General features: G+C 41.3%; 1 protein-coding gene across 4 annotated transcripts in view; it reads right to left on the reverse strand.

The window, feature by feature from the left end:
- The window catches only part of ttyh2 (tweety family member 2), a 93836-nt gene extending 71688 nt beyond the window's left edge, over nucleotides 1-22148 (reverse strand). For 2 of the 4 annotated variants that reach the window (XM_035947697.2, XM_035947696.2), the window contains exon 1: nucleotides 21577-22148. In XM_035947697.2, the coding sequence (XP_035803590.1) occupies nucleotides 21577-21705 (129 nt within the window). In that variant the 5' untranslated portion in view covers nucleotides 21706-22148. The remainder of the gene's footprint in view (nucleotides 1-21576) is intronic. The other 2 variants (XM_023269272.3, XM_023269273.3) reach the window with 2 other exon arrangements.
- Nucleotides 22149-22401: the final 253 nt, after the last annotated feature.

Raw genomic sequence — 22401 nt, forward strand, 5'->3', positions numbered from 1 at the left:
TGCACTGTAAACAAGAGCAAAATATAGAAACCGTAGTAACAGAAGATATGCCGATACAAAACAATCCCTTAAATGCGTATGCCTGCATTAGAGATTAATGATTCATTCTTAACTGATTTTGTCCCATAAATAAATTCACCAATTAAAATGCAACCAATAAAACAGAAGCCAAACATATGGGATATGCAGTTTAACAGCCAGAAAATGAATTCTACCACTGCTGTAGTACCTGGTTGTGCCACCAGGTGGGGCCTCGTACTGTTTAGTGAGATGGAGGTACATGTGGGTTTGCTGACCACTGTTAAGGGTTGTATAAAACAAGCACACCTTCCTGCTGTTTAACTGCTAATGCTTGCTGTGTTCACGATCTGCAATGTAAAGTTGTGTAAAAGTCTGGTTTAGCTCGCTACCTGAGGATCATGCTAATGCTAATCTAGGATTTCCAAACATTACAACACGCCGGCAGCGGTCTGTCAGCTAACGTTCAGGAGCAGCAGGACTCCGATTAAATATTTGTACACTCTGCTCCAAGTACAAATACATTTCATAGGTGACAGATTTCCTGCACTGATAAAGTTTCTGCACCAGTATCTGTGGACATCTGTTCCAGCTGAGCAGCTGTTTCCAGCAGCTGGACTAAAGTTAACGACAGAGAACGAGTCACTCTGTTTGAGGATTATTCTGATGTTAAACTGTTGTGAGGAGATTAATTATTTTACAGGTTATCCAGACTGCTTCTGCTTTGCTCCGTTTAATATTTTAATTTTCATTTTTTGAAAAGTATTTTTACATCATTTTTTGCTCTTTAAACCTCATGTCATCCTGCGGGTCAAATTGACCCGTTTTAAAGTTTGAAAATGTGGAAAAAAAATATAGATTTTCACAGTGAAACTTCTGATGTCCACATTTTCAACATTTTTGGGAAATCTTTGAACATTTTTGGTGGAAAAAAGAAATATTAAAAATGCTTCTTAAGAACATTCACAAAATCCAGCGAATTGGATTTTGGCTGATTTTTATGTGAATGTTCTTAAAGAAAATATTAGAAGCTTTACTGATATATCTGTAATTACTTTAGATATTTTTTTGGAAGATTTTTACTCATTTTTTGAACATTTTTACAAGAATTTTCTTGCCAAATTTGGGGGATTTTTTTAAAATAAAACTTTTACAGGGAACTTTTAAGGAATTATTGGAATTTTCTTCCTGAAGGTTTTGCAAATTTTCAGAAATCTGGGGAATTTTTTTGCTAAATTTTGGGGGTTTTTTTAGACAAGGAAACAATATTTTTTGGTGCCCATAAATGAAGACAACAGGAGGGTTAAAATGACTACAGTTCCTCATACAAATCATCCTTGTCTTCTCTCCAAATGGCTCTCTGTTTAGATTATTATCATGTGCAGATAATGTTCTCGGATTCCACAAAAACAATTTCAAACTTCCTGTCAGCAGTTGCAGTGATTAGTGTGGTAATAAGACACATAAAAACTAATGAATAGGCCTCGTCTGCACCGAGCCCCGGTAACAAGGCCCAATGCATCCTGGGAGTCTGTTCCCAGCTGGAAAGCAAACACCTCCTCATGCATCTCTGCTTCCACTTCTCCCCCTCTCATTCCTCATTTAGCCCCCATCCCACCTTCTGTGAAAGATGGAGTGTGATGACAAAAATAGCAACCAGACTGTCGTAACAGCCTCAAATGAATTCTGCATCCATCTGTGAGCAGATGGGTTTATTCAAGATCCGTCCCTCTATTTTCTCCCCTTTACTCTCGTCTGTTTTGGGTTTGTCTCAATCTTTTTGGTGCTGAGCCATCTATTTTCATGCTGTGATGTCCTGCATCCCGTAAGTCGAGTGCTGGGATTAAAATCCAGAAGCAGAAGATTCTGCAGGATTATGTCAGTGATTGCTATAAAGAGCCAGGTGAAGTGCAAACTGAAAAATCTTTCTGTACCAAGAACCTCCTTAACAGCAAACTGTCTTCCCTACGCTCCTCCCCAGCTCCATCTATTGGGGTGCAGAGCTTCATCTACTTCCATTTCATGCCTTACGGGACTTTCATGTAGGAGGCTGCACATCCAAGAGTCGCAGCAGGGACAGGGCAATCAGAGTCTAATAGAAGCACCAGTCACAAGCTGCGTTTCCATCATGTGTTTTAGGCATTTTGAAGCATGTCATTAGTAAAAGTTCATGGAAACAGTGAAATCCAAAGTAGTGTCTCCGGTTTTGAAATAAAGATTTGAACTCTCACTTGAGGTGTTTTTCAGATTTTAAAAAAAAAAAAAAAGAGTTAAAGCACATAATGGGAGATGGAAACTGACCAATCAGCTGCTTCAGTTTCTTTGATTGTCTTCATCTTCAGACAGCAAAATACATGTCCTTGAATTTACCTCAGGTTTAATAAATTATCTATCTGTCTATCCATCCATCCATCCATCCATCCATCCATCCATCCATCCATGTCCATTAGCCTGGCAGAAAGAGTTCCTTTCATTTTTCTCTCAAAAATGGGCAAAGTTTTGGTTTTTTTTCTTCTTTTTTTCTGTTTTTTTAGCAGTTGGCCGACAGCTTGTTTGGTTTCTGGCTCATTCTAAATGGAACACTATAGAGCCCAGTTATTAGCTTCAAAGCTGTTAAAGGTGATATGGTGAAAATCCATTTTTTATTTCGTGTTGTATGTCTTTACAACTTGGAGGTGTAAATTAAAATCTGTAAGAATATGAAAATGCTTACTACTGCCATCAATCAAGCCTCACCTCAACTACAGAGCCTCTCAGCTTTACAGGCCGGTCAGAACGTTGTTCAGTTAGAAAGAAGAAAATGAAGCTAAAAAATTAGCATTTTCCTGGCCCCTCTCTGCTCGTTGGGTGGGCTATTCACAAAGAGAAGCTGCCTCTAATCCGCCAGGTTTGATTCCTTTCTGGAGCTGCTTTTATGAACTCTAAAATCTCACAACCACAAGCAAAGCACACTAAATACTCTGCTGTAAGAGTGAACACAAGAGTCTTCATGCACTCCCAGCGGTTTAGGAACTAAAGACCGAGTGGATTGCTCTTATTTTTGATTGCAACGTCACCACAGCAACTGAAAAATCCTTAATTTAATCATCGTATGCCCCACAGGTCAAAGCTCTGTGGAAACTGAGGGACAATCACAAGTGGTAGAAACTTTACAACCAATTTAAAACCAAAACACAAGGACTGGCTGTGGGTTGCTGAGCTTTCATGTCCTCTGCTGTGCTTTAGAGTAACTTAAACTCAGCTGCTGTTGGCATCTGTTTGCTTCTCTCCTGCTCTTTGTGCTCACATGTATTGCAGTTTAACAGAGCCAAATTCCCACTGAAGCTATTCTATTTTACAAATGTTTCTGTTTCTGTTGTCAGACAACAGAACAAGTGCAGAATAGTGATTGAAACGAAGCTCACTGAGGCTAAATATTAATATTATTTCCAATCTGTGACTCTGCATTTGACAAACTCACCAAACAAATGAGTTAAAAACAGCAGCTGTTGTGTGAATCTGGTGATACTATCATGCAAGAATAACGGCTCAGAGATAAAGGTAGGAACGTTAGCCTGGCCTCACACTCATTTATGTCTGTCAGCAGACTGTCAGCAGCTGTTTTGCTGTGCGCTGTCAATCACAGATGCAGAGAGAGTCTTCTTCCTGAAGGGGGCGTGGACAACAGCGGTTTAGCTACAGACTCTAAAACCAAGAGAGATCATGGCAAAATGAACCATCTCTGCAGTATTTTCAGCTGCAAAATTGTCAGACGCATTCAGGGAACAAATGAAAGTTTCATTCATTTGCTAAAAAGGAGGGACCAGTAACAGCAGCGAGACAAATTTACATCTTGTATTTGTCTGCGACCTTTCCAAAGTTTGCTTCTAATTCGCTTGACAGTTCTATGACAACACGACTACTGACTCCTCGACCGTCTCACATCCTCCAGCGCCCCGTAAAGAGTCGTGTAGCTGGACGGTTTAAGAGGCGAGGCTGTAAATGTGTTAATTGCTGCTCTCAGACAGATGGATGGCGGCGTGAGCCAAGGTGAGACAAAGACAGAGCTCGTTGTTCGTCTTAAGGCGGGGTTCTGAATGATGAGAGCTGGCTCAAACTGAGTGTAATTGAGGTGAACACGGTAAATGATGATATGAACGTAAAGGGGAGGATGGAGGATGGGTGGGATTGTTGGATGGAGGAGGGGGAAGAATGGGGGAAACTCCTGCCGAACGCTCTAACGGCGGGCCACCCAGCCGCTCTTTATCACCATGGTAACGTGCAGGTTACTCGGTGCCCTTGCGACGGGGAGGGATGACGAGTGAAAGGGCGAATTATCACAGCCGATTTGAATTAAGCAGCATGTGACAGGCTCTGCTTAAATTGCCGTGTCCCCGTCTTGTGATTCCTCTGCAGCCAGGCGAGGCAGAGAAAGGAGGGAATGTGGAGAACCAGCGAAGAGAAAGATTTACTGTCCAAAGATCTGAATGTTGTTCTAAGTTTCACAGGGTTTGGACCTGTAATATTTTTTTAACCCTCATGTTGTCCTGCGGGTCAACATTGACCCATCTTAAAGTTTGAAAATGTGGAAAAAATATATTTTCACAGTGAAACTTCTGATGTCCACATTTTCAACATTTTTGGGAAATCTTTGAATATTTTTTGGTGGGACAAAAAGAAGGTTTTGCAAATTTTCAGAAATTTGAGGATTTTTTTTTGCAGAATTTTGGGATTTTTTTCAGACAAGGAAAAATTTTTTTGGTACTCACAAATGAAGACAACAGGAGGGTTAAATGCACGAGACTTTTTCTTTTTCTGAGAAACATTTATTCCAAGGTTGCTTTTAAAGCAGCCTAGACAACACTCTCCACTTTCTTCCTGTTTCTGTCACTCTCTCGCTGTTCTTTTTTCTCCATCGTAGGGCGCAAAAATAATGGCTTCTGAATTATGTAGCATCCATTCAGTGGAAGGATGCACACATCAACCACAACCCCATCCTGCAACCACCACTTCCCAAGTGCTCCAACCTTCCATTAAGTTTAAAAAACAACATTTATCTTTCACTGACCAGAGTGTGCACACATTCCCTCTTTGGTAAAACATCAAATCGGCAGCTCTCACCACTTAGCTGCTACCTAAATTAGGTCTGAGTAGTCGCACATAAAAGCAGCTCGATATGTTAACACCCTTCCCCTGACTTACTGAAGAGGCTGCACTGTCTTCTCCTCTTTTGTTTCCTCTCAGTTGTCCCTATAGACAGGAGGGGGATGGGGGTGAAGCGTGAGGCTGGAGGCAACAGAAAGGAAAGGAAGGAAGGAAGCTGAGAGGAAAGGCAGCTGTGGAGACCTGGACAACGTGGAGGAGGAGGAGGAGGAGGAGACAAACAGAGGGTGGCAGGATGATGGAGGGAATATTGTGGGTAATGAAAACAGCAGGGTGGGATGTAAAAAGACAGAGGACAACAAAGAGACAAAGAGAGGCTGAATAAGAGAGTGTGTTTGCACGTGTTCATAAAGGGAGGATGTAGTCGGAGTCACTTCATCCTCATGCTGACCTCAGACAGGCTCTTCATTACTCAGAGCACGGCCCAGTTTCTCTCCCATTACAATCCCATTGTAGAGGACTGCCCTGAGGCTGGAACGTTGCATAATACTACGATTTCCCCAAAATACAGAGCAAATCTAAGAATGTCATTGCAGAATGCTCAAAAATGAACCCACGAGTGCATGACGGGACAAATCGTCTCTAAGCACCGACCCAAAGGATGAATCAGAGACTAATTTAAGACACGACATGCAGCAACCGCAACACAGGAAGAACATTTTTCAAATGAACTTTTGAGCCATCTGTTACTCATATATTCCTATGTGGCCTCTGGATGAACTTAATAAAATGCAAAGCAGCCAGTTTAGTACCTCCAATACAAACTACAGCTGCAAAAATGAACCGATTCATCTGTTAGCTGTTAACTATTCAATTAAACCTCGTGTCGTCCTGCAGGTCAAACTGACCCATTTTAAAGTTTGAAAATGTGAAAAAAAATAAATTTTCACAGTGAAACTTCTGATGTCCACATTTTCAACATTTTTGGGGAAATCTTTGATCATTTTTTGGTAGAAAAAAAGAAATGTTAAAAATGTTTCTTAATAACATTTACATAAAAATCAACCAAAATCCAGATTTTGGTTGATTTTTATGTGAATGTTCTTAAAGAAAATATCAGAAGTTTTACTGATATATATGTAATCATTTTAGATATTTTTAGGATTTTTTTGGAAGATTTTTACTCATTTTTTGAAAATATTTACAAGAATTTTCTTGCCAAATTTGGGGGATTTTTTAAATAATACTTTTAAGGGAAATTTTTAAGGAATTATTGGAATTTTCTTCCTGAAGGTTTTGCAAATTTTCAGAAATTTGGGGGATTTTTTTGCTGAATGTTTGGATTTTTTTTCAGACAAGGAAACAATATTTTTTGGTGCCCATAAATGAAGACAACAGGAGGGTTAACCACCAAGATCGTTTGATGATTGACTGGTTTGAGCATTTTTTTTAAAGTAAAAAGATCTAAATTCTCTGACTCTAGCTTCTGAAATTTTAATATTTTACAGTATCTTTACTCTTCTATCACAGTAAAAGGCTGAATAATACCAAAGACACTGCGATCGATTGTGAGATGCATCGTCATTTTAGCTGGAATTAGCCTAATTCCCGCTAAAATATACTTGATCAGGGATGTCCCAATCAAATATATTTGGATCCTGATCCTGTCTGAGTCATTTAGTATTTATTGTCTGCCCAAACCCAACACTGTTTTCCTAGATAATAAGCAGTACAGTACTGTGGGTTAGCTGTAGCATTGGTCTTACTGTGTGCTGGCAAGAACAGAGCATTATAAGAGTTTATCTGGTAAAGGAGCACCATGACAGAGACTCTAAGGCTTACTGACATCAAGCCAGTAAACCAGTGATAAATGCTGTTGGGTGTAAGTAAAATAGTGATTCTACATTCCAGAGGATCATCTGAGGCAGTTCTTGCTGCTTATCTTCTGCTTAAAAAACTGATGTAAACAACGTATTGGCATGGATTTTCTACTGTTCAACAGTCTGGGGTCACTTAGAAATGTCCTTGTTTTAGAAAGAAAAGCAGTTTTATCAGTGAAGATACCACTAAATCCAGTGCAGACATAGTTAATGTGGTAAATGACTATTGTAGCTGGAAACAGCTGATTTTTAATGGAATATCTCCATAGGGGTACAGAGGAACATTTCCAGCAACCATCACTCCTGTGTTCTAATGCTACATTGTGTTAGCTGATGGTGTTGAAAGGCTCATTGATGATTAGAAAACCCTTGTGCAGTTATGTTAGCACATGGAGAAAAGTGGCAGTTTTCATGGAAAACATGGAATTATCTGGGTGACCCCAAACTTTTGAACGGTAGCGTATGCCGAAACCAATTACCTAAAAATTGGCCCCAATCCCAGTGTTGGGATCATACTCTGGACATCCCTTTTGAAAATGGTAATTTTTACATTTCTTATCCACCGAAACAAATATAAAAATAATTATGGGATTTCTGCTGATTTTGCCAGCAGGCTTTCTTACATCTGGAGGTGATTTGTCGGCTGGCATATCTCCACAGCACCTCCATGCATCATTTCTAATGGGACGTTGTGACACATTTTTACATTTTCCAGAAAATTGCAGCTCATGCAATTTGGATATTCACTTGGCCATACTGCATTTTTAATAGTATTTAGATGAATTGTTCAGCCCTAAGCTGAATATCTCTGGACTGTGGACTAAACAAGGCATTCGAGGATGTCATTCTGGGCTTTGGAAACACTGATGGAAGATTTTCACAATTTACTGCCATTTAATAGACCAGACAACTAAGCAATTATTCGAGAACATAAACAACAGATTATTCAGCAATGAAAGCTCTAATGAAAACCAATTAAGGCTGTAATTATCAAATAATAGATTTTTTTTTCCCATTGATCAATTATTCATTTAGTCTCGAAAAATAAAATCAGATTAGATAAGCATTTATTAATCCCACAGCAGGGACATTTACAGTGTTACAGCAGCAAAGGAGATAATGCAAAAAATATTAAACCTTCAGATATTGCAAAGTTTGCTCTTTATGTACAAAGACAGTGATACTGCATTTTTCCATGTCTGGAAAAACACTGACAGTGCAGATATTCTTCTGTATGTAGAAAACAATATATTGACTATATTGATGTTGCAGCAGAGTGAAGCATGACAGATGAGACAAATGTGAAAATTAATGAGTCTTATTCAAAAGTACTATAGTTAAAGCTCCTTCATTTAAGAGACTAGAACTTTCTTGGATGAAATAATGGAAACGACACACTGCAGCACAATTAAAACCTTCAAAATGACCAAACAATGATCAGTCACAGCAATAAACTAGAAAGTCAGAATATGTATGAAATGAATTGGGTTGAACTGTCTCTGAATAGTGTGGAGAAAATACAGAAGACATGGAAGAGGCTCCTCACACTCACAGCTATAGGACAAAGGGAGAAGCATAATGAGGCAGTAATAATAATAACCTGGGGCAGAAATGACCCAGAGGGCACTAGATGAGTCATTTATACTCCCCCAAGTCCCATCAGAGGTATGATGAAAGCCAGCGGGAGGATGGCAGCACAGATGGGACAGTGAGATCAACGGACAGTGATGTTATAATGGCCTATTACAAAGCCATCTGGATACACAACAAACACACACATATTTAAAGGAAAAAAATCTCAGAAAACTGGCCACGGCAGAACAGAACAGCTGAAAATAAATCCCTGAATGCTCTTAAGACTACAAGGATGCAAAAATCAATAGTGAGCCGAGTGTGTGTTTGTGGTGCTTCATTCTCAGTGCAGGAAAAGTGACTGTGGGAGGCATAAAGCTGGGCTAAGACGTTAAAGTCCATATTTAATGCTTCCCAGTCGTGCGGCTTCAACTTCAGTGATTTATTGAGGAACGTCTTTCCAAAATGCTCGACGTCTTCGTAGAAGAGAATGACATGTTTTACCCAGAAAGTCTGACCTGAACTTATGCCTCTTGATCCAATGCTGCTTTACTGGAGCAGAACGGATGGAAGACAGAGGGCATGGAGGATGTGCACGTACGTCAGGACGGATGCAAACTCACAACAGCGTAAGTGGAGTTACGTATGAGCCGTATGCTGCATTAAAAATCAATTTTTAATACACAAGTGGTGACCATAATTAATACATAGACATGGAAAGCCCCTCCATCTGTTAGAGCAGGAAACCATGCAGCAGAGGAATTCCACAAACTTGGAATGGTGCTAAATGCAAGCTAAGCGATACGAAGCATCTTCCACGGCTCCACAGCAGGTGGTGGACAGCTGTGCGTAGGTGGAGGAGGTCTCCAGGCGCAGCGTGCACCAGCGTACGATGCATGTGTGCACGGCTTAAATGGACGGTGAGGTTCCTTCTACATGATGGGGGTTAAACGAGTGTCAGGACAGGCGGAGAAGGAAGAAGACATGCAAGAAGAGAGCAATTCCACCTTAAACGTCAAAGCCCGGTGGGCAGGAGGAGCCGGGTTTGCTTATGAACATCAGCAGAGATGATCTTTTCCTGATTTTTTAAACACTGTTACTATCTCAAAAGGGTTTTCTAGTGATTTATACTCTGGATCCTCCGATTCCTATCACACAACAAAAGAGCAACTTCCTGTAAATAGTTTAAATCTTCAAGTTTGAAAACACCATCAAGATATTTTCTCCGACTTAAAGTCCCACAAAACCACAGAAGACACAGTTGGATAGAATAGAATAGAATAGAATAGAACAGAACAGAACAGAACAGAACAGAACAGAACAGAACAGAACAGAACAGAACAGAACAGAACAGAACAGAACAGAATAGAATAGAACAGAACAGAACAGAACAGAATAGAATGGCTTTATTGAACTTGATGTTTTCGCAAATTACTCCCCGATACGTCTTTTTGTGAACACATTTAAAGAGCCACTCCAGTGAAGATCACGTTTTTAACCTTGCTAACATGTCTGTTTGTAGTTTTTTACATGCTGGAAGACAATTCATGAGCAAAAAACAAGCAGTCAAGGCCACGGCTGTTCAATTCCAGCTTGAAACTGCGCTGAATGCTAAATCTAAAAAATTGGTTTTAGTGGTTTAACCCTCTGAACCTCAAAACCTGCCTGCAAGCTTGAAAGGCATGTTATCATTTTTTTAAAAATCCAACAACAACACAGGATTTGACACAATGACTTGGTGCCACGGTGACGGTTGAACTGAGGCTGCCAGTCACCTTTAGAAATGCAAACTGAACTGGCATCACTGTGAGACAAAACCCCCTACAAGAAGATCAATGGAGCAGTCCAGCTCCATGCTTCTGCCTGTTCCACACTGACACTCGGGTGAATGCCCCAGGGACCGGGGCCTTTCCAGCACTGTGCGCTCGGGTGGGTCGACCCGTGTTCACAGCTGGGATGCCATTAAGTCCCAGCAAGCCGACCCGTGGGATTCAGATGAGGGGAGAAAGAAAAGGAAGGAAGGGAGGAAGGAACGGAGGAGGGTTAGCTAAACCATCCTTTAACCCTTGTGTCATCCTGCAGGTCAAACTGACCCGTTTTAAAGTTTGAAAATGTGGGAAAAAATATAGATTTTCACAGTGAAACTTCTGATGTCCACATTTTCAACATTTTTGGGAAATCTTTGAACACTTTTTGGTGGAAAAAAAGAAATGTTAAAAATGTTTCTTTAGAACATTTACATAAAAATCAACCAAAATCCAGCAAATTTCACTGGATTTTGGTTGTAGTAGTTTTTTGTAGTAGTTTTTGTGAACGTTCTTAAAGAAAATATTAGAAGTTTTACTGATATATATGGAATCACTTTAGATATTTTTAGGATTTTTTTGGAAGATTTTTACTCCTTTTTTTGAAAATATTTACGAGAATTTTCTTGCCAAATTTGGAGGATTTTTTAAAAATAAAACTTTTAAGCGAAACTTTTAAGGAATTACTGGAATTTTCTTCCTGAAGGTTTTGCAAATTTTCAGAAATTTGGGGAATTTTATTGCTGAAGTTTTGGATTTTTTACAGACAAGGAAACAATATTTTTTGGTGCCTGTTCATGAGGACAACAGGAGGGTTAAATCTGTTCCACTGTGTCAGGGATGCAGTGATACAAGGATGACTAACGCAAGCGACGTGATAAAACATGGAAAACCCCAACGCAACTCCAAGTTCAGGGAGTTTAGTCACACTCACAGTGGGAGACTGAGAGCATATATCCACAGATAACACACCCAGACTGCTAGTTATTTGGGATTTCACCACCTTCTCAGCATGCTGGAGATCAACATCGAGATTCCCACTTTTAGACTTTTATGGTTCTGTATTGATAAGTACCCAGATGCTGAATAAAGTGGTACTGGAGTTCCAGCACTGAGTTGCCTTCTTGCCCTCAGCACTCTGACGAACTGGAGGTCTCTGGAGTGCCCTTGTTCATTTCCTAACATTTTCTTTGCAGCTTTAGTGAAAAACAGAAACATGTCTTCTTCTGCTGGTGAATCTCTTTCTAGAAACTGCATCTGTGTTTAGCTTCACATTTACAGACTAATCTTTGGAGTGCAGCGAAGCATGTTTTCTGCATTTGCCTGACACCCTCGCTGAACCCGGAGCCCAAACTCTTCCCTCGGGGGAGTCATGGGTCATGATTTCGATGCTACACCCCCCACAACAAAGGAAACCCAACCCACCCCCCTCCTGTTTCCATGGAGGAGCAGATTTCCATTGTTGTTTGTACTGGAGGGGAATGGGCTCGTCCCAGTTGAAGCACGTTTGTGAAAAGGCTTTTGATCTGACCTGCTAGAGACTCTCACTGTGCACTTGATCCGCAAATCAAATTATGACACCAAGGAAAGGAAGGCAACCCACCACCCCAGCACCATGGATTCATTCACTGCTGTCAGCTCTTGTTGAAATGATGTTAGATCAGCATGAGGGAGGGACGTACAGCCTTATTATTACAGACCTCAGCCATACCATCCAGCCAATCAGGTGATGCTAATCACTGGCTGGAAGCACTATGTCGACAGATTGGGGTTAATGACCTTCTGGAGGGCCAGAGGGGATACTTCCACAGTGTTTTTCTGTGTCTCTGCTATGCATGACACAAACAAGGCATACATATATGGCCACCGAGGAAAAAAGAAACACATCACAAGTGCAAAACAGGCTGCGCTGAGGTGAATCACTGCTTTTATAATAAGGCTACACAATCGTTTAACAGGGAGAAGCTAAGGTAGGACACAGAACATGGGAATCAAGAACGACAGATTTAAGATTGATTTTCTTGAGGAGGAGGCAAAAGGAGTTGGTAAATCTCCAATGCAATCAGAGTGGCTGTGATACTGAAAAGATAATTGATTTTCAGCTCTTGGCATGCATAATTTTCCATTTTCTATCACACCAACTAAACCGAGTTAACGCAGTGGCGCTGTATGTGCATTTAGTTGTAAAATCAGCAGCAATCAGAGGAATTTATGCAAAGACAGGCTGATGTAAAAGTGCAATCAAATACTTGTAACTACGCAATTTCAAATATTAATAATTCTTAGAGTGTAATGAGAAAATAATAACTGCACTTTAGTAGGAAATCATGGCTGCAGTACAATGAAACTAAGTGCATCATTTGGATGACAGGTTTTTTTTATTCTTAAAGTGGGAAAATACATACTTTACCCTCAGTTGACTTCACATAAATTCTGTCTTCCACACATGAGCAGCTCTGACACAACGGAGCATGCATTTAAATTCACATTGCAAGGTCTTACATCAATGAAAAAAGATGGGAAGGTGAAGAAAATGCTGATTAATGACAAAAATAAAAAATATATATCTAGAAACACAGTGACAACAAGAGAGAAAACCCTGAAAGGTCTGAAAAACTAGGCTGTTTGCATGCATCTGGGTGAAACACTTTTCTCAGAGAATCCCTATAAGAGAAGCCGGTGAGACAGAAAGACTGAGTGTCTTATGAGTGTTTGTAATTGAATAGCATGTCTGTGGTTTGTTGGTTTATCCCCTTTCATTCTCAGCCATGGTGATAACAAGATAAAAGCTTTCTATGGAGACTTCTCTCAGGTGAAAATTAAAAGTGATCAGTGGTGAGACGTGTTGCTTTGCCAAGAACAAACTGTGCTGCTGTTTGGCAAAAACTCTTTGTTCTGCCGTTGCTCTGGGAAAGACAAATTATTTCAAATCATGTGTAATTATGTACAGGTAAAGGTAATGATTTATTTGTGCAATTACAGGTTATCTAATGCTGCCAGTGCCATAAAGTTGAGTGGTTCTAAGTTGGAACAGGCAAAAGGACAAACAAATAAATAAATCTCTACCTTAACTCTCCTGTTGTCCTCATTTACAGGCACCAAAAAATACTCTTTCCCTGTCTGAAAAAAATCCAAAAATTCAGCAAAAAAATTCCCCAAATTTCTGACAATTTGAAAAACCTTTAGGAAGAAAATTCCAATAATTCCTTAAAAGTTTCCCTTAAAAGTTTGATTTTAAAAACTCCCCCAAATTTGGCAAGAAAATTCTTGTAAACATTTTTAAAAAAGGAGTAAACATTTTCCAAAGGAACCCCTAAAAATATCTGAAGTGATTACATATATATATCAGTAAAACTTCTAATATTGTCTTTAAGAACATTCACATAAAAACAAACAAAATCCAGCGAATTTTGTTGGTTTTTGGTTGATTTTTTGTGAATGTTCTTAAACATTTTTAACATTTCTTTTTTTCCACCAAAAAATGTTCAAAGATTTCCCAAAAATGTGGACATCAGAAGTTTCACTGTGAAAATATTTTTTTCCCCACATTTTCAAACTTTAAAACGAGTCAATTTAAAACGGGTCAATTTTGACTCGCAGGACGACACGAGGGTTAAAATCCAAAAAACTTCTTCACGACTCTGTCTAATGCAGAGGACGTCATGTTGCACTGCAGCAGCTCCCTGACAACACACACTGATTTATCTGCAGCAACAACATACATTTTATGCTATTTTCTATGCCGAGCTGAGCATGCATCCACCATAATCACAGTCATTACTCTATGAATAAGAGCTGATAACAGGAAAATAGGGAGCGCTCACAGAGAACAAGCTATGAGTGACTTCCTGGAGTCTCTGAAGACCAAGTCAAACTCAGGATTATTTCAAGTGATGCCTGAGTTAATTACTTTAGGAAGCAGCAGCCTCATTTGTAATTTCCTGTCTGTGTAATTGGCACTGATAATAGCACACTGGCTAAACATACAGAAGCACGGACACCTTTAATCTCAGTGTTATGTTTTACTGTTTAGCTAATCAGGGACTCAGTAACAGAAACGTTGCTTCAGTAGCATCGGCTGGACAGCTGTAGCCGGACGTGATCGACATGGAGTGTTTGGCACAAACATGGGTCACAAAGCAGGAAATGGAGAGAGAAAGAAGAAGTCAGATGGATGAGGACTTGCTGACCTACACACACACACAAATAGGAAAAACTAGGCCTCTCTACGTCCTATTTTTGGGCAATCTTTTTCAGTTTTCGCCCTCTTTTATATCCTCCAGGCCTCGGGACAGGATGACATGGAGCTGAGAAGTATATTTCCAGACAGTCCTGGCTGAGAAGCACGGAGTCGCTGCTGAGAACATCAGCAGATCGTCTCCCGTCTCCAAAAAATAACGTTCCATACAACTAAACTGCATTCTCAATTACATTTGGGGGGAAACACATTTTCTGCCGGATTTCTTTTGCTGGTGACTCAAGTACGTTTCTAATCATCATATCTTTGCCATAGGGCTGGGCGATATGGTCTAAAAAAAAATCTCAGATTTTTTCACAAAAAATCCCGAATCACGATTTATCCGATTTTTTTTATTTTATCCCCTACCTAATCTCTGCACCCGGAAGTCCAGTCTACTTTATGCAAATGAGCTGCAGCCCTCTCCAGGTAAACACACCGGATCGCAGCTGGAAATGCGCTGCATGTGGCATGCTGGTCCTGTTGCGGTGCGTTTCCAGCTGTGATCCAGTGTGTTTAGAGTGTAGACTGGACTTCTACTTTATGCAAATTCAGTGAGGCGTGCGGAGATCCCACGCATCGTGAAACTGTCCTCAAACTTCTAAACTAGGCGTCGGTGACCTAAAACGAGGACAGATTCAGCTGCTGCACAGATTATTTCTGCCTCGAATGCTTTCAGAAATACTTTTCGCTGACGTGTTTTTGAAACAAGAGGAAAGTTTACGGCCGAGCCGCTGTATTTATCCGGCTTGTCTGCAGGACTGTCCAGCTGAAAGCTCGGTCATGTGACCACGTAGCAGCCTGCTGTTGGTCAGTGCTGTCATGTGACCATGTTGTGGTCCGCTAGTGACCACCCGCTGTCCGTGTGATTTTCAGATGTGGTGTGTTGCCGTGCAGGAAAATAGCATCTAGTGGACACGTACCTTTAGATCTGCACCGCTCGCCGCCATGTTGTTTGTGTATCAAGCGTGGCGGGGGAGGGGGGCGCACTCTGAACTACGGGAGCCCAGCGGGAAGGCGTTGGTGGCGGACGTTGATGAGAAAATCGATTTTCATAAAAACAAATCGACATTAAGTACAAACTAGAATTAATCGATAAAATCGATTTATTGCCCAGCCCTACTTTGCCATATATTTTATTGCTTCACTGTCAACCGATCATAAATTAGACAGAACTGGACTCATCACCCTGAAAACACAGGAAATGGAGGAGAAGCTTTAAAGATGTTGTGAACGGGTTGCATTTTAACACAAACCATGCTGTTTTCCTAAACCTGCTGCACAGTTTTGGTGCCTAAACTTAACCAAGCTTCCAACAAGTGGTTGTAGATGTGAAAGAGTCAAACAAAGCATATTTCTAAACCAAACCAAACAGTCATAGAAAACCAAAACTAAACAGGTGAAAACAAAACTTGAGTGTACGAACAGTAGTCTCACTAGAATCTCAAACCTTGGTCTCCTGTCTGAAAGTACACTACCATTCAAAGGTTTAGAGTCACTTAGAAATGTTCTTATCTTTTAAAGAAAAGCATTTTTTTTCAATGAAGATAACATGAAATGAATGATAAATCCAGTGTAGACATTGTTAATGTGGTAAATGACTATTGTAGCTGGAAACAGCTGATTTTTAATGGAATATCTCCATAGGGGTACAGAGGAACATTTCCAGCAACCATCACTCCTGTGTTCTAATGCTACATTGTGTTAGCTAATGGTGTTGAAAGGCTCATTGATGATTAGAAAACCCTTGTACAGTTATGTTAGCACATGGATAAAAGTGGGAGTTTTCATAGAAAACATGAAATTGTCTGGGTGACCCCAAACTGTTGAATAGTAGTGTACAGTTGCTGACTTAGGCCAGACAGGTGTTCACAGAAGGCATAAGGGATTGTTCTGCTTCCCAACATTCAACACTTGATGGACTTAAGTCTCACCAGCGTTCAACAAATAATTGACAGCTACTCTTCTGAAGGAATCTATACAGGCTTCACCCTCCTACTGCCATGAACACTCATTGGATGACGATTGGAGGTTGCCTGGTCAAACACAGTTCAGAAAAATGTGCTTCTCAAGACATTTGAGGTGAGAAATGAGTTATAAAGTTTTTAAATTCATCTTCTTTATGGATCAATAACGGCTAGTTTAAAAGTTTTTCCAAAGTTCCCAGCAATGTCGGGCCATTCTCGATGTCCTCACATTAGAATAAAGTAGCAGAGATCTCAACTTTATGCAGAAGATGAGCAGGAAATGAAACACTACTAGACTCCACTGCAGGGTGGCTTACATAGACGGTGAATGGGAAGCATGGAAGTGACAGACCTTCGTTGTCAGTAGATATACAAGAGTCCCCAAGGGTCTGCGTGACAGAAATGACATAATCTCCACTAGTACATGTGCAACCCAGTATTTGCAAACTACACTACAAAGGGGAATAGTGTACAAGATAAGTAATAATGAACATGTGCAGAGTACATAGGTAAAACCTTCCGTGTATGTACAGGGCGATTACCCCTTCACTGTACTTCCTTGAGGACATGCATGTTTGCAGATGCAGAAAGTACATCTTGACTCTCTGCTTCTGCCTCTTTAAGTGAACTTTGTGGCTCTTTCTAACTACAAGCCTGTCCTACCACATCACAAGGGAAAAATCTGGTTTCAAAATTAAGTTAACATTCTTTCAAAGCATAAATGAGAATGCAGTTTAGTCGTATAGGAGCTCAGGAGAAAGTGTTGGCCAAAATAATCACCAGCAATGCAGGGATGTGAGTTTAGTCCTGAGGTCAAAATGCTTAAAACCGTGTTGGATTTTGCAGTAGATCAGCCAGTTCAACAATCAAACCCACTTCATGGCAGCAATTGGCCAGGTGGGTGGAGGTTAAAAGGTCTAAACACTTCTGCTTTTAAAGGCAGTGAACAAGTCATACATCATTTTCTAGCACACTCAACCCTTAACTCTGCAGTTTATTGCAGCACTTGATGAGATTTTCCAAAATATGACTCGTGTAAGAGTAAAAAAAGAATAGCTTGATTATTGTCAGAAGACAGAAATTAGGGAGAAACTGCAGGCAGATGATTCAGCTGACAGGCATTCCTTTACTGACAACAGCAGAGAGAGGAACCTACTACAGCACTCTACTCACATGCAGACAAAGAACAGTGAAGATCTCCACTCCGTACATTCCATCACATTCAGTGGCCCACAGCCCAGAGAGGACTCCACTGTGATTGCCCACACTCGGCCCAGCCAATTACAGTTCTTCTGACAAAGCATATGGCCTGGGTTAAAGGCATGGCTCAACTGCTCAATAGTATTCACAATAGGAGCCAAACAAACATCGATTCAGCATTTCCTTTACAAAAGAATGGACTCGACAATGCAGGCTCAATTTTTCCTCCATTAAGCTGAGTTCCTTACTGTTAAAGATTGCAAAATATCAGCTGCAATGCAGTCGGTCCCCCTGGAGCAGAAACAAAGTGAATAAATTTTTCATTAATCCCACAGTTTAATGCTTTTAGGAGTTATAAAACAAGACACTACAAGCCAGTTCACAAAAACGCAGGCTGCTTACATGCTTTTACAGCTTCCAAGTGCTACTACTGACATCTGCCACATCAATTAATTATACTGATATGAGTTACTTCATTAGCATGCTGTCCCTCCAAAATTCAAGCATGATTCACGACTTGACAACTATGCAAGGACGTCCAAGATCAGCATATACCTGGATTCCCAGCTCTGCACCCCGTGATTGTGTACACAGCACATTATCGCTACTACTAATGCAGTCAAAACAGCAGAATGGGGCTTGACGGCCCACAAAGGACAAGAAATGCAATGGACTAAATAGCCTTGCATCAGCTGGAAATTGTGTCATTAGCTGTGGTGCTTTATGGTAAATTGTTCTACGAAGTGGGAGCATTAAAGCCCTGATGCACAGAAAACAAAAGAGAGCAGGAGCGTGGTTCTGTCAGATAAAAGGAAGTGGGAGAAGCATAAGTCATACAGAGTGGTTGATGGTTGAGGGATTTCCCATCACAGACTGACTTACTGGCCACGTGGTTGACAGGTTTCTTAGAGGGAAGTGTGTATCACCTGCTGAGGCTCACCACGCTGCCTTCCTACACCCCACGGCCCTGACTGGACTCCACAGTGTAACTGCGAATGGAAACTGGCAGCCAGAGAAGACAACAAAACCTCCCTCTCTTCTCCCTTTTGCCTCAATGTCTCTTCTCTATTACCCCTACAACATCAATCCAACTGAGCTGCTGTCATCTGACAGTTTGTGCAGCAGGAATTCATCAGGACTATTGCTGGTGAAGAGATAAAGTCAAAAGTTAGCACTCGGTGTATTGGTGCATTGAGGCCTTAGTCAGTCTATTTTTTCAGTCCCTCAGCTTAGAATCTTTGTGGCTAATGTTCTGTACCTGCACCAAATGGCAGGCAGACACTATCAGCGATTGGCTGTTGATCGCAGAGGAGCATTTAACAGCTAAACAGCCTCACACCTATCTCTACAGCACTGTGTCAGCACAGGAGAATGGTCAGATTGGACCCATTCTCGTTCTGTATGAGGGGACAAATGCTCCGGCCTCTTTGTATTTCTTTGAACCAATCACATTTGTCTCGGCGGCTGTGAGTCGAGGATGCTGCGACAATGGCCCTACAAATTGTATGTGGGGGTAGGGACTTGTTTAGGTGGAACATTTGGACACAGTGAGGCGAACGCTGTCATTAAAATGAATAATCTGTAGTGACCTATTAGCAGAGTGGTTAGGGTGTATACCACATGGGCACATTCCTGTCCTCTGCAATCCCAGTCATTTTCACTACTGTCTGTCAAAATGAAGCCAAAAATGTCCAGAAATAACTCCAGAAATAATTAATGAGGCTAATTCACACAAAATACAAGTAGGGTTGCCTCATTGTACATTCCAAACCTTTGTCAAAACTGGCCATTTTCATGAGATTATGAAAACCAGGAGAATGTCGTGGTGGAAATGGCAGGTCTACATCCAAGGAGTCAGGCTAGCAGCTAAAGGGTTGGACGTTTCTTCAAGAGGTTGGTTGGAACCAAGCAGCAACTTCTGGTCATGAAAATAAAGTCAACAAGGAAGTGCAGTTCCTTAAACGGCCACTTGAGGCTGCTCCAAAAGCGAGTTGATCCCCATAGACCCCCATGGTAAAATGTCCAACTTTACAGCAGAAATAAACATGTTTACAACCTAGAACATAAACCCAATTTTGGTCTCTACAGCTAGTTCCTCTGTTCAGAACAAAAGAGTAGAGGGTGAATTTTAATAGAAGTCACCTGTTCTAATTGTAGTACGGCTTAAAATGATGCATAATTAAGGAAGTGGCTGCTTTGATAGGATAGTCCATGGCCCAGAGATGCTTGCAAGGCTTGCGTTAGCTCCACTTATACGCTACTTCTTCGCTTAGCTGAGCGTTAGTGTCTTGTTTTGCCATTTTAGTACTTTGTGACCCACTCTTGACCTTAGAAAACACTTTCAAGGAAATCTTTCCATCGAGGGTTCATCCATTTTGATATACAATCTATGGTTGAGACCAAAACAGAGCCAAAACTCGAATGAATACTGACTGTAAACATGACTGAAAATGAATGCTTGTGTTGCTCCTATCAGACAGACAGCTGTTGGTTAACAAGTTTGCCTTAATGATACAAAGTGGTAAAAATATAAACTTGCTAATGTTGCATCAGTTTGCCCAACCTAAGGAAGTAAGTCCAATTTCACTCCACTTTTAGCTCCATTTTATGGTCCCCTCCAACTTGAGATGTAAATAATTGGGTCTTCAACTGCTACATGCTCCTTTATGTTCACCAGTCAAACTGCGAACTTCACCTTTGTGTTGATGAACAGTAAACAGAGGGAAACTGCAAACTCAGGCGGTCATTTAAAGTCTTTTTGTATGAGTTTGTGGCAACAAGCATCCTTTAAGGTACAGTTATTCTAGTGATCAGCTGATAGCCACTTTAAATCTACACTGTTCTGGTTTCTAGTTCAGGTTTTACTTCCACAAAAGACAACACAAGCATCAACTACATGCAGCTGTGATTCCCTTTACTCGTGATTATCCTCTTGCTGCTGTTTCACTTCTGAAATCAAACACTTGAACATCCTTAAGAGCCTCTCAGGCTCTATTGGACCCCTGACCTCAGTCTGGACACCACCATGCCGAATTGCTGCGAGCGATGAACCTAAATACTGCTTTTCCTCAGCAGGATACAAAGAACCAGACTGAATCTGAGCTATAACCTTGAAAAATTAAACAGTGAAACCCTGAAACATTCACACAACTTGACATGCGTTGGCAAGCAGGTCATTAGTCATCCAACAGTCGATCCCAACCCACTTCAAAGCGGTGAAATGGCCCTGTCACCGCCTCTGGAGCTGGGATAGGAATCACTGTGACTCCCATGGGTGTCACACAACTATGCCAACACTCTCTCACAAGTGTGCTTCCTCACCCTCTCTCACTCTCTTCCTCTCCGACACACAAAAACAAATGATTTGTCCCACTTAAAAATGAATGAAAAAGACTGCCAGGCCCCACTGAGAGCAGGATTTGGGGAGATGTGCACGCTCTGGCTTTAATGGCAAACCAAATGCATGAGATGCTGCTTGAGAGTAAGAAAATAAAAGAATGTGACTTGAAGCTGCAATGGGATTTTTGCAGAGAAGAGTCACCAAATGAATGGCTTGAAGGCAGTCATCACTTAAGGGCTGGAGGACATTTGGAGACATTATGAGCCACTTTTGGCATCAATTTTGCATAATGTAATCTTATTTTGAAGGCAATACACACCTCATGTTATAAGCCATGTTAAATTATTCTCATTATTAGAATAAAAAGAGAGATTTTGTGCCACAGTTGGATCATAAACTCACTGCACAGCCCTCACAGGCTCATTCTGGCCCAGTTCTATGCGTCTCTAACTGGCCCTCATGGTCCTCCACTGACCTGCTGGTAGTTCTCATCTCCAGGCTGGAAGCTGTTGTCGGCGGGCTGGAACCTCAGGTTGATGTGAGGGAAATTGTGCAGCCAGTAAGTCCACCAGGGCGCGATGTAATCCACCCGAGCCGAAGACATCCCTGCCCCGGAGAAAAAGTTCTTCTCCAGCCTGGAATCAGCCTCTGCAGCTTCGGATCTGGAGAATCTTTTTCAGTCAAGTCTCACATCAAATAAAGGCAACGATAAAAGCATGCTCGGTGTGTGTGCGTGTGTGTGTGTGTGTGTGTGTGTGTGTGTGTGTGTGTGTGTGTGTGTAGCTGGAAAAACAACACACAATCCGGCCACACATGAGAGGAAAACCAAAACAGAAAGAATAAAACCTAAAAAACATGCGGTAAATCCCGCTGGTGCTGCAGTAGAAGTGAGCTCCGGTGATCAGTGTGCGTCCATGGCTCCGTGTCCGTGGACCTGCAGACTCGATCCGAGCGACAACTGCTTCCACGGCGAGCGGCGGGGGCGCGCACTGGTAGTAGACTCAGGACACGAGGAGACGCGGGGGCGCGCACATACGCTTCAAACGTCAGTGTGTGCCTGGTTGGAGTAAAACTGCCAAATAATCCCGATTATTCACTGGGTGGGGGGGGGGGGGGTCTGGTTAACAGAGTTTATTATTTACATGTCGTTGAGCGAGTCTTTGTGGAATTAGGTAGTGCACTGCCACCTAGTGGTCAATTAGGGCTATTACACAGAGCCTAAAGCAAAGTGTAGGAACCAGTGACCAGTTAAAGACAATAAGGTGAATGTTCTAACGTGGTAATCACAGTCCCAGATGGG

This window comes from Amphiprion ocellaris, chromosome 18 (genome assembly GCF_022539595.1).
Source record: "Amphiprion ocellaris isolate individual 3 ecotype Okinawa chromosome 18, ASM2253959v1, whole genome shotgun sequence".
Lineage (NCBI taxonomy): Eukaryota > Metazoa > Chordata > Actinopteri > Pomacentridae > Amphiprion > Amphiprion ocellaris.